At 42.1% G+C, this 13824-nt stretch overlaps 1 protein-coding gene across 2 annotated transcripts in view; it reads right to left on the bottom strand.

Moving 5' to 3' along the window:
- Positions 1-6484: 6484 nt before the first annotated feature.
- The window catches only part of LOC133560381 (neuroligin-2-like), a 384294-nt gene continuing 376954 nt past the window's right edge, over positions 6485-13824 (bottom strand). For both annotated transcript variants that reach the window (XM_061912840.1, XM_061912841.1), the window contains 2 exons: positions 8269-8635; positions 6485-8017 (listed from right to left, as the gene is read on the bottom strand). In XM_061912840.1, the coding sequence (XP_061768824.1) occupies positions 7183-8017; positions 8269-8635 (1202 nt within the window). In that variant the 3' untranslated portion in view covers positions 6485-7182. The remainder of the gene's footprint in view (positions 8018-8268; positions 8636-13824) is intronic.

The raw sequence follows: 13824 nt of genomic DNA, 5'->3' as shown, positions 1-13824 counted from the left end.
TAGACACATTTGTTTGCCCTTTAACTTCCTCTCAAACGGTGGACTTTTGTTAGGAAGCTCAACATGGACAAACTACAAACATCAAATCTTGTTAGTCTGTAAAAAGTATGCGCTCAACAAACAAATTATAACCTGTCACTCACCATGGCTGCGAACGGGTGGCTAAAAGAGTGAGGGTGGGGCTGAGGGTTTTATAGAAGTCAGTGGTTCTCAACCTTTTTTCAGTGATGTACCCCCTGTGAACATTTTTTTTAATTCAAGAACCCCCTAATCAGAGCAAATCATTTCTGGTTGAAAAAAGAGATAAAGAAGTAAAATACAGCACTATGTCATCAGTTTCTGATTGATTAAATTGTATAATAGTGCAAAATATGCTCATTTGTGGTGCTCTTTCTTGAACTACCGTATTTCCTTGAATTGCTGCCGGGGCACTAATCAATTTAAAACCTCTTCTCACTTCTACGGTTACCAAAGGCATGCGGTAAAAATAAGCATGCGCTTATTATTTTAAAACCTCTTCTTACTCCGGCACTTACCAAAGGCATGCAGTAAACATTTTAGTGTGATGTAAGCTTGGACCTTAAATCCTACTGAATAGCTCTTAATCTTCTTCCCTTTATGCGATTTTAAATTACCGGTATTGAAATCAGCCTCCTCCATTTTGAAAATTATGACAGGGAAGTGTCACTCGTGACGTCACGAGTTAGACCAGGCGCTTATACTAAGCCTGAGCTAATTATTTTGGGAAGCGAGTTTGACCCGGCAGTAATTCAAGGCAGGCGCATACTATATGCCTTGCGGCAATTCAAGGAAATATGGTATTTGGAAAAAAAGATATAAAAATAAACTAAAAAATAGTTGAAAAATAAACAAGTGATTCAATTATAAATAAATATTTCTACACATAGAAGTAATCATCAACTTAAAGTGCCCTCTTTGTAGATTTTAATAGAGATCCATCTGGATTCATGGACTTAATTCTAAACATTTGTTCACAAAAAAAGAAATCTTTAACATCAATATTTATGGAACATGTCCACAAAATTTTTTGCTGTCAACACTGAATATTGCATTGTTGCATTTCTTTTCACAGTTTTTGAACTTACATTCATATTTTGTTGAAGTATTATTCAATAAATATATTTATAAAGGATTTTTGAATTGTTGCTATTTTTAGAGTATTTAAAAAAAAATCTCACGTACCCCTTGGCATACCTTCAAGTACCCCCAGGGGTACGCGTATCCCCATTTGAGAACCACTGCTATAGGTGAACACACCTGCCTTGACTAATTAGGCCTAATTTGGCCCAAACCATGGTTTTTAAAAGCTGGGTGTTACAGAAGGACACTGGACATTTAAAAGTTATGTTATCCAAGCCTGAATATATTGTATACAAAAATGACTGATCTACAAATGCAAAATAACTATGTGAATACTTTTAGATGTAAAATTATTATTTATGGTGTATTTTACAAAAGAACGGCATTCTTAATCGGCCCTGTCAAATTGGTCCCATATAGTGAGATGTGCTATGGGCTATTTAAGTTGGAAAAGTTCATTTTTCTGACAGGCTGCCACTGCCACAGGAGGTTCTCTGTCCTGAGTAGGAACTCAGGTCTCCATGCATGAAACATCTACTGAGGTGATTATTTTGATGATGAAATTATGTTGTCTTGTTAAATTTGTTTTGTTGATTGCAAATTGATTTTGGTAAATCTGTTTTAATTCTTTAATTTGACATCTGATTATGATTGTGAATACATGTATTTTGTTATGATGGATGAATTACCTTTTGATTATTTGAGTATTTTTAATATGATTATTTTGATTAATTATATAGGTCTATTTAACGCATGTGACTGAAATTGGTTTTGAATATAAAATTACTATATTTAACATACTAGACTAATATTGCCTCTATTTGTTACTGTTGCAGATTTTGGGTGATTTGTTTCCTCTTGTTGTTCACCTTTTGACACTTTGGGTTGTAAATAAATGTAAACTATTACCAACTGCGTGCGTTGCCATCCTCGGTTTGAAAGTCTGGTTTGCAAAGGTTACATTACCTTCACCTGAGGTAGGGTGTGACAGTGAGTTATTTGTTTTATTTATGTATGACTGGCAATATTTTAATGTTACTTTTCATACAAAGCAGAACTCCACTCAATGGGGCCATTGTCTATAGAAGAAAAGTTAAAAATACAATTTGTGGCTGCATGGGAGAAAGTTATGCAGAAGTTTCACTTTCAGTGTGTTCAAAACCCTTTGATTAACATTAGAAATAGAGGGGTCACTATGTTTTAAAGACAGGGGTAGGCTTAAAGGGGTCATTATATATTCTACACTTCAATCACTTCCTAGTGGTCTACATAACAAGCAATGGTGGTTCTTTGGTCAAAATTGTGCATAGATTGTTTTACAGACCTTTTCAGGACGCTTTCTGACCGTCTCTTCAGGATGCACCGTTTTGTGGGCGGCCTGTTTTACGTGCTTCCACTTTGACTGGTCTTCTCACCGCCAGGCCACGTTGTAGTTTTTATCACTTCCGTATGGCGTTTACTGACGGATATATCCATCCATTTTCTGCCGCTTGTCCCTTTCAGAGTCACGGGGGGTGCGGAAGCCTCTCAGTTGCATTCAGGCGGAAGGTGGGGACACCCTGGACAAGTCTCATAACTTCCAACTATATTCTACTTTGTATTAGTAATGGGAACAATGCAAGATGCATGTGCATGTATGAGCCAGTCTGCTCCATCCATTTTCTACTGCTTGTCTCTTTTTTGGGGTCGCTGGAGCCTATTTCGGCTGAATTTGGGCGGAAGGCGGGGTACACCCTGGACAAGTCTCCAACTCATCACAGGGCTAACAGAGAGACATCCTTCACACCCACGTTCACACACTAGGGTCAATTTAGTGTTGCCAATCAACCTATCCCCAGGTGCATGTCTTTGGAGGCGAAGGAAGCCGGAGTACCCGCAGGGAACCCACGCAGTCACGGGGATAACATGCAAACTCCACACAAAGATCCTGAGCCCTGGATTGAACCCAGGACTGCTCAGGACCTCCGTATCGTGAGGCAGACCCATTAACCCCTCTTCCACCATTCTGCCCCACAACAAGAAAATAGAGAAAGAAGTAGCTTATTGACTACAATATCGTGCTACAATGGTGGAGTTGCATAAGCTTTTTGAGTAGAACTTTACCATATATGGAGATATCCGCTGATGTCACCAATTAGAGAAATGTCACAAATTGGGAAAATTCCAAACATCTCATTTGGAGGAAGTCTGACAGGAGGCAAAACTGTTTTATAAATCTAACCGCTATGCTTCCATTGTTTTTACATTTTTTATGACTATACAGATCCCAAATACATGGACAGGTACCAATTGGTAAACGTTTGTTTTGCACAATAGTACCCCGTAAAGAAAATGCACTAATATGAAACCATGATACTGTATAGTTATTATCCAGTGTTGACTGATAAATGGGTTGTACATGTATAGTGTATAGTGTTTCTCTAGCCCTTTTTAAGGAGCCCAAAGCATTTTGACAGTATTTCCACATTCGCCCATTCACACACTGATGGCGGGAGCGGCCATGCAAGGAGCTCACCAGGGCCCATCAGTAGCAAGGGTGAAGTGTCTTGCCCAAGGACACAACGGACGTGACTAGGATGGTAGAAGGTGGGGATTGAACCAATAACCCTCCGATTGCTGGCACAGCCACTCTACCAACTTCGCCACGCCGATAGTTTCGCATTAATCTGTACTCTTCAAAGTAAAGGGAAATGTGAAACTTACCATTTATATTCATAATGACAGGTTATATCATTATTTAAAATAACTTTTGGCCACTATATATTGACTTCATTTTTTTTTTTTTTAAACAAAACCCTGTTATCTAGGAGATGTTATCTATCCTGTCTATAAAAAAAGCCATAAACCTAAGGTTTTTTCATGTTTTTAAAGAGCAGGCTTAAACCAAATAATTAGTTTTTTAGCGTATGTACACATCCATTTGTTGTGTGTATGGCGCAATGTTAATTACAAACTAAATGTGGGATATAAATAATGGATGTATAATTGCTTGTATGTAATATATAATTGGTACAAAGGTTTAACTAACATATTTCACATGTCTTTACCGTGTGTATAATTGAACAGTGTTTATGTTGTGTACAAGGTGTATTCATAATGTTGTGCAAAGGAAATTTCACAATTTTTGGAAGATCATCTTGTATTTTACATTTTTTATATGGTTAGGCGCAATAAGTGTTCAACTTCAGCCTAAACCCTTTCGGTCTGCAGCATTTTCAATTTATGAATGCATAACTGCTTGTTAAGGTAAAATTGTTTATTTTGTTGACCACTGACCGACGAAATAAATTAAAAAAACGTATCTGGGCTCAGGCTGTGACAGCAGAACCTTAACGGTTCTTGTGTATGGGCGTCCTAGAATTTGGTGCTATGCCCCCGACAGGTAAGCTTGTGCCTGTCGGGACATGTTGCCTTATTTGTAATACTAATTATAATACTTAAATCCAGAGAAACCTGACACACACACTGGCTATGAACGTATTTAATGTTTCCCCAGATCAGAATCACAGCATACAGTAGATAACCTCTAAAGTAAACAGAAACATCACCTCAATTAATTATACTCCCCCCGACACTTTTAAAATCAGCATTTCTCACAAAATTCCATTATGCAACAATGTTTTTCTCAACAGAAATCTTGGGTTTCTGATTAATTTTTTTGACGTAGACAACAGGTGCAACTTTGCGTCGGAATACGAGCAGGAAGTTGAGTGAATACACAAAAATGTGTGTGCTGTTGAGTGGTAGCGGGTAACGCTGTCCAAGTTCCAATAGATGACTTTGATTTTGTTCATGATTATGAAAGCAGTCCCGTCATCATTAACATAACACAGTGTGCAGACAGTAACATATACTGTAAGATCTCTTTAATAATGTGTGTGTGAGGCATCTTATGGTATTAAAGCCCTCATGTACGGACGGACCCCACAATAAAGCGGCTTCATGTAAACATGGCTACATGGGAAATGAGCTAACATCTAATCAAGGGCCTTGTCTCGCTTTGAACGTTCTCACCATGAACCAGGTTCCCTTAACACCCACCCCCCACCCATTATGTGGGTTAACTGGCAGAAAGGCAAAACTGGCTTTTACTTGACATATTCCCAAAATGATGCATATATGATTTAATGCAAAGGTGAACTTCCAAAGTAAAAGCTTGGGAGGAAATATAAGAGTGCAACAACCAAAGCACTGATACAAAGTGGTATTTTTTTTCTCTAAATAAACCAGCATAAAGCATTTTTGCTAGAGTAACTTTCCTGTGGGGGGATGCTACAAGAAGTCCGCATGGCCAAAAGTGGTATGAGAACAATATAATGTCAATATGGTGGCCCTTTCTTTGCAAACTGCACCTGTTGTCTTTTATGATTTCATTTCATTCATTCACTCAACAAAAAAGAAAAAAACTAACAAGAAACTGAATATTTACAAATATTTATATCTGTTTGATACTCTTAAAAATGTACAGTTTTGATTCTCTTGCAGGTTTTGTGTCGTGTGTTGTCTCCCCTTTGCAGACAACTGTCGCGATGGCGCCCTCCTGTGGAAGTTTATAAAATAGACGAGGAATAAAAACAGCCCGGGCCTCAAAAGGCTGCAGTTGTTTGCTCTGTCCTGCAGTGTCACCTCATGGCCCCTCGCTCCCTCTGACCTCACGGAGCTACGAAAGCATGCCATACAAATGACGGCGCTGCAAAAGGTATCATCTTGACAAACACAGAAGATACAAAGATGGCCGTGCCTTTTCCACGTCAATACGGTGCGTCCATTAGTTTAAGGCTTTCTGCAAAGTCTCTTTTCCTTTGCAGCCCCGTCAAATTTTTTAAGCTCATCCAAGCAGACTGCTTGGTGTTTACGTTGTGCACATATCGCAACACTCTAAAGACGCAGGGGAATACAACAAAGAAGAAACAAACAGGCTAGCGCACAAGCAACAACAGCACCAGGGACCCGAGAAAAGGGCAGACCTTTCACCACCTTCCCCTTTGTACGCAGACTCTCTGTGTGTGCTTTCTGTCTTCTCACCCAAACCTTTAGTGACCCAATTAGGAAAGCATTAAAACAAGTGGGAAAATCATGCCGGTCACGTTATGATGTTACACACACTCTTTGGGTCGGTGCAGGGACCACGTGTGGACCAGGCACACACAAATGGTAAGAAAAGGCAGCACCAGTCATATGAATGGGCTTGCTACTGGTTGCATCAGCACAGCACAGGCATGTCTGTCTTAATATCCACACCAGACATGAAGGAGATGAAGATTTTTTTTCTGAACCAAGTGAAGCGCTTTTGTTGGTTTTTGGGGGAAAACGTGCGGCTACAGTGTCCTCCACCCCTCATGTTCCTCCTAAGAAAAATAATTCATGCATAAACCCCCCCCCCGCCCCCCACCGCAAAACGATAGACTTTCTCGTTTGTACACGTATATAACTATATATATAATTTCTCTATATAATTTCAGCAAAAACTAAAGTTGTTTGCACATATGAAACAACAATTAAGGACATGGTAGAAAGACAGAGACAGGCGGTGGAGGAAAAGGAAAACACAATCAAGGGCCAGTTTGGCACTTTTGTCACGTTTGTTAGTGGACAGTAAATATACAGTAGCTGTTTTTCTTCTTCACTAGAATGCAACTGTGACCTTGGCACCAAAAATGCTGGTAGAATGAAAGTAGAAGATATAAGATTACCACCTTTTTAGGAAACTTTAGTCCAATAGAGTACTGGACAGGGCCACATGTCAAAAGTGGGCTTCAGATGTAGGAAAAATAAGAATGACACACTCAGGAATGAAGCAAGACATCAATAAAGAATAAAAAGGCGAGAGGTCCATTCAAGAAATGGTAAGGGGCTCTGGTTTGAAAACCCTCCTTGAAAATAGTAGTTTCTCCCAAACTTGCTGCATTGCAGTTCAGTTGCGTCTTCGCATGCCACCATTGGAGGGCGCTGCTCAGCTTGGCAGCACAAGACGGAGGAGGTGGAGTAGTTCTTTGACAGTCAAACCTCACATCCAGGGGACTTCTCGATGATTCGCACGGCCAGTCTTCCTTGGGTGCTGCTGTGTCAGGTCAGGCCATACTATACCCTGGTGGTGGAGTGGGGGTGTGGTAGGGTGTTGTTATGGCCTGTGGAAGGGAAAGTGTTGAAGGCATGGAGAGGCTGCATGCCGGTGATGGTACTGGGGATCATGGTAATTGTGTTGGGTGTCATCAGAGGCACGTCGTCTGGGGCCCGGCGTAGCGCCAGCGTGTAGTCGGGGGGGCACGATGGGCGCAGGATGTCGTGGGGCCGCAGGGGCTCCATGTCGTGGTGAGCGTCATGCTCGGAATGCTTCATCTGCAGAGACATGATCTCCTCCTCCTGACTGTGGGCCAGGTCATTGGCGGGGCCGCCCCGCTGAGGAGAGAGACGGTGGCGCCGCATCTCGTGCCTCTTGTCGCGTTTGTAGTAGAGGGCGGCGAAGGCGAGAATGTTGAGGAAGAGGAGGGACGCTCCCACGGCGACCGTCACGCTCAGCTCCGTGGAGTAGTCGCGGGTGTCACCGGGAAAAAGAACCCGGGGAGGACGCTCGGAACTATCGGGCTCCGGGTCATAAGGGAAGGTAGGGTAGGGGCGGTGAGTGGTGCGAGGGCCTGTAGTTCTGGTTCTAGGTGTGCCGGGGCCGGTGCCCGGGCCTAGTGGGGAGCGGGGAGTGGTCGGAAACAGCTCGTCATGCAGATTATGGAGATGGGGCACCAACTCCAGCCAGAAGGCCACCTTGTTGGCCCTGTAGTTGTCTCTGACACGGGGTTTCAAGCCAATGTGAAGATACTGCTTGTCCTTGGAGTTGAACTTGGTCCAGATGACTTCTTCAAAGCGGTTGGGCTTGGTGTGGATGAATTTGGTGTCCTGGGGCACTGGCAAGTTGGGATCCCTGGCAGAATGAGACCGTGTCAGTTGCTGGAGTTAAAGGTTTTACCGTAGACTACTACTTAACGACTGGATACCTGGTCAATAAGACTTTTACCAAAGTGAAGCCCTGTACATCACCGAGTAATGTCATTGAGTAACGCCATTGAATAACGTCACCGAAGTACGTCACTCTAAACTTTCTCACTGGGGTGGTACCCTCAAAAGTACACGCTATCAGGTAAAATTCACAGTATTGAAATTTGCAATGCTTACCCAGTCTTGGCAAAGTTGGTCCAGTATGTCATCACCACAGCGCTCAGCATTACATCGTTCTTGGAGAAGTTGCACGGGAACAAGTCTGTGGCGCCAATCATGGGCACACCAAAAACATACGGTATCTCGTCGCCATGGGCGGCGTCAGCCCACTCAGGCCGCGTCTCGGTCTGGCAGTGGTGGTAGAAGGTGTAAAAGTAAACGGGCGACTGGAACTCTGCGTGGAGCTTGGCCGTGGCCACGGCTGGCGCCACCCACTGGTGATCCGTAAACAGCGCCAGCAAGGTTTTTCGCCGCATGTCGCCATTGTCCCTGTCTGCCCAGTCCGTGTACATAAACTTAATGGTCTCCCTCAGGATGTCTTTGCCTGGAAGACAATGTGCAGCAAAGGAGTGTAGTGTCAGAAAAGTGAAGATACTAAAGAGAGTGGTCAAAGAAAATCAAAAGTTGGAGAGACCGTGAGACCAAAATGTAGCAAAGGTCTTTCAAAGATTGACAAGCAGGACAAATGTTTTTTATATTGACAGCTATCTGCAGCGTTGGCAGTCAGCCGTCAGATCCACTTGAAATACCCACAGTCTAGTGGATGGTAAGGCATCTTTTGCACCCACAGAGACTTAAAGGCCAAAGCGTAGCTCCCACCCCATGGTGAAAAAAAATCTTCATGACTGGCGTGTTTTTATTCTTTTGATCTCCTAGTCATCTTATACCACGCCTTAAACTGCTGGAAATCAGTGACGTGAGGTATATGGCTGCTGTCGGCTTTGGAGTATTTTAAAACTTTAAATTAATTCTCGGCTCTGGTCAATGTTAATACAGGTTGCTCATAAAGAGGATAATGAGAAAAAGAAGAGAATGTTCCAAAAACTTAGTAGTCACATTTTTTTTTTGCTTTTATGACATTTAAAACATTTGTGATTATCTTTCATTTGTGCATGAAGTACAAGTGCCTATCCTTACTTTGTTGTAAAAGTATGATCAACTTTGTGTGAAAGTCCACTTAGGAAACATTTATATAATCCTCTAAAATGGCATCTTTCAATTTATAAGCCATGTGTACACAGGCAAAATGTATTTAATCTGATCATAAATCGGATTAGACTCGCTGTGTACATGGACCCTGACAAGAATGATCCGATTGTGAGATGTATTTTCATGCATCACACCTTAAATCGCAAACCTTTAATTTTAATGCGCAACACATACCAGAAACAGAAGTAGAATAAGAAGCAGTCACTACCGCTGTAAGCAAACATGTCTCTGTGCATTTCTGCTAGTAAATTTATCAATTTTCCATTCTGCTCGCTACTTTTTTTTAACCTTTTTTTTTTAAACAGAACTATTCTGTGCCCTTGGTGTTGTGATATGTGTGTGTTGTGCGATTTTTCATGTTACGACATTCTATGTACGTGCCAGGGACTAGTAGTTATTACTTGCAAACTGTAATGTTTGTTAAATAAAACAGCTCGTTGAGACAACTGGATCCCTTCTTTTATTGTTACATCGACACATGTTTTTGCTGGTCTCTGTTTTAGAGCAACAAACGCTATTTCTGTACATGTTAAATTGGGGAAGACTGTAGCAAGACAATCGCTTCATTCCGATACCATTAAACTTAGTCCCCCCATTCACCACAAAAGTAAAGCTGACGTCAAAGACATGCGCAGTCAGGATAATTTCGACTCAAATTTTGGAAGAAGTGTTTTCATGCGCAACATTCAAAATTACTATTGGCATAAACCTCTCGTCTAGATCAGTTTTAACCCTTGGGTAATGTTTATATTGTTTTTACCTATCCAGCGTTTGTGGATGTGATGGAGCCATTGCATTTTGTGGCTTTTAATGCCGTAAAAAAAAATTCTGTAAAAAAACGGTCATCTAAATAGAATTAAAGTAAATTATTGTAAACCAAATAATGATCAAAAACATTATATTAAGAGAAATTTTCATGAAACGTTTTGTGGAAAAATATCGTAATTTTACAGATTTTTACTAAATTATTAAAATCAACCACCTTTAATAAAGTGATGATGCAAACAGTTCTGCAGAAAAATACCTTTATTCTACAGAGTTTTTCCAAATTATTACGATCAACCACATTTAATGAAGTGACAATGCTGGCAGTTCCACAGATAGATACCATTATTTTTCTGATTTTTTCTGAATTGTTAAGATCAGGGGTTTCAAACTCAATTTACCTGGGGGCCACTGGATGCAGAAACTTGTTACCAAGTAATCCTTCTTTGAATGGCTATTTCGCCCTAGCAACAAACTTGCCAATCCTCCCGATTTGACCTATATACATTCGGTGACCCTCCCGAAGGAACGTCCTGATGTTCGCCCGGACAAGTACATCAAGGGCGTGCCGTGACAGCACTGCCTTTATCAACCACTACAACCTTTGTCGCGTTCACTCAGTCACCATACAAACAGTGTGACGACTTAAGCGCATGTTGTACAAGGCTTTGGCAGACATATAATAGAGACTGCAAGACATACTTGATCAACAGCCATACAGGTCACACTGAGGGTGGCTGTAGACACAAATTTAAGACAGTTACAAATATCTGTCACACTGTGAATCCACATCAAACAAGAATGACAAACACATTTCGGGAGAACATCTTCACCGTAACACAACATAAACACCAGGGGCGGTTCTTGGCATGCTTATATGAGGGGGCAGTCAGAAATGTGAAGGGGGCATCATGTGTATACATCATGCTCCAGCACTTTTTTTACTGTGCTTATAGTAACGATGCTTTCGTCATTGAAATGGGTCTTTAGCTATGTGTCCAACCCCAACCTGGAGTAGTGGATTGCACTTTGTCAGGCCCCTACTTTCAGACCTGTCCAACTTGGGTGTCCCACCTGAAGACTAAGCTCCTACTGGTATAGCTCTTACGGTAACTGAGGCACGCAAACCCCCTGACCACAATGAGGTGGCAATCCCTCAGGGGGGGAAACATTAACAGCACTGTCATATTTCCGACAGAGGAAACAGAAGCAGGCGTCTCGCACCACAGAATACTCTAGCCATGGTCGTGTGCGGTACCAGGCAGGATTGAATGATCTTAATGTTGTACCAAATGCACGCTTTGGGTAGCCACCCAGTATTGGCTGAGATGGTGCGTTGCCATTTAAGTCACTGGGTAGCTGAGCAGGCTGCTTTGGGGGAGCGCTTGTTGGGGGGACGGAGGGAGCCGGTGCAGGAGAAACAGTGCTTGCTGGTGCTAAAGTTGCAGTATTGCTAGCTGCTGTCCCTGATGTACTAGCAGTAGCATCATTGCTACTATTACATGCAGGAGCAGGACTAAACTTTTTAAATGCTCTGAAAAATGGATGCATTACAGAGCATTAACTTTCTCTTTGTGAGCTGCTGGAAGCTGGAGCAGAAAATAAGTAAGTTTGAACAACAACAGAAAAACCTCGCTGTGATTACATGAAGAAAAACAACAACAACAGTACAGGACTACAGCCTGGGGCGGGGCTTTACGTAGGGGTCTGTCAGACACAGGTCACTTGTCTTCAGTTTGTCACATGCAGTGGATGTGGGCACTCATCTGGGCACAAAATGCATTCACTCCAATATATGTGTGTTGCCCACTTGCTTGTAAATTGATGAAAACGGCTGTGTTTTTGTTTTTAGGTGTCTTGGTCATATCAAATGAAACTTATAATTTGTTTATTACAAAATGTAGATTGAAACATTAAAAGGTTGACTATATAAAATTACAAAAAAACAACAGAAAGAGAATTCCAGCAGTCGATTGCCAGACCGTTGCTAAGTAAAACGGGCCGTTACTAGGGACTCCGCTCTGAACAGAGGACAGCAGAGGAGGACTGCTAAGCAGAATATATACCTTATGTTTCATTTTTACCGTCATTAACCGCATCATAAATGACTTGTAGCTTGTTACAGGGACAGTGGAGGCTCTCTGCCTTCCAAACCACTGCTGCTCAGAGCCTCCGCTGTTACTGCTCTCGTCAAGTTGTCAAAAAAAAAAAAAAAAAGAAGGAACTCCGTAGCACCGAAAGTCTGCGACGATAAACGTGTTTATGACAGATAAGACTACACAGATACACCCATCCTAACAAGTATATGATAAATGTAGACAACTTTTCCTTTTCTTTTACTTTCATACTGCAACAGTGATTGGATGTTTACTGAGGGCTGAGGGGTGTGTGCGGGTGTGTGTCTGCTGCGCAGCCTGTGGAATGTGGAATACACGCACAGCGGAGGGAGGGATGAGAGGGAAGCCGACACTACTATATCGTGTGTGTCCCTTTTTTGGTGGATTTTTCCGCTAGTGCAGATAATTTTGTCAACTTGTAATGTAGTAATTTTGTGAGTTTATTAAAATTTGCTTTCTCAAATTTTGATTTGAGGGGGCAAAACATTTATTTAAGGGGGCTCTGCCCCAGAATCCCATGCAGCCCGAACTCTCCTGGGCTACATCCCCGCTACCACCCCCGCACCCCACATGTACGCCTTCCGTGCGTCGGTTGAGGTGGGCGGGGTTTGGTGGTAGCTGGGTGTATATTGTAACACAGAAAATTTACGGCTGCATGGGATTCTGAGCATGGCCGGCTCTACGCAGGGGCAAGAGGGGGCAGAGCCCCCTTAAATAAATGTTTTTCCCCCTCAAATCAAAATTTGAGAAAGCAGATTTTAATAAACTCACAAAATTACTACATTACAAGTTGACAAAATTATCTGCACTAGCGGAAAAATCCGCCGAAAAAGGGACACACACGATATAGTAGTGACTGCTTCCCTCTCATCCCCCCCTCCGCTGTGCGTGTATTCAACATTCCACAGGCTGCGCAGCAGACACACACCCGCACACACCCCTCAGCCCTCAGTAAACATCCAATCACTGTTGCAGTATGAAAGTAAAAGAAAAGGAAAAGTTGTCTACATTTATCATATACTTGTTAGGATGGGTGTACTTGTGTAGTCTTATCTGTCATAAACACGTTTATTGTCGCGGACTTTTGGTGCTACGGAGTTCCTTTTTTTTTTTTTTTTTTACAACTTGACGAGAGCAGTGACAGCGGAGGCTCTGAGCAGCAGTGGTTTGGAAGGCAGAGAGCCTCCAATGTCCCTGTAACAAGCTACAAGTCATTTATGATGCTGTTAATGACGGTAAAAATGAAACATATCCTGCTTAGCAGTCCTCCTCTGCTGTCCTCTGTTAAGAGCGGAGTCCCTAGCAACGGCCCGTTTTACTTAGCAACGGTCTGGCAATCGACTGCTGGAATGATTTTTCTGTTGTTTTTCTTGTAATTCTACATAGTCAACCTTTAATGTTTCAATCTACATTTTGTAATAAACAAATTATAAGTTTAATTTGATATGACCAAGACACCTAAAAACAAAAACACAGCCGTTTTCATCAATTTACAAGCAAGTGGGCAACACACATACATTGGAATGAATGAATGTTGTGCCCAGATGAGTGCCCACGTCCACTGCATGTGACAAAACTGAAGACAAGTGACCTGTGTCTGACAGACCCCTACGTAAACCCCCGCCCCAGGCTGTAGTCCTGT

Source organism: Nerophis ophidion, linkage group LG10 (genome assembly GCF_033978795.1).
Source record: "Nerophis ophidion isolate RoL-2023_Sa linkage group LG10, RoL_Noph_v1.0, whole genome shotgun sequence".
Lineage (NCBI taxonomy): Eukaryota > Metazoa > Chordata > Actinopteri > Syngnathiformes > Syngnathidae > Nerophis > Nerophis ophidion.
This window is presented reverse-complemented; position numbering and strand designations above follow the sequence as displayed.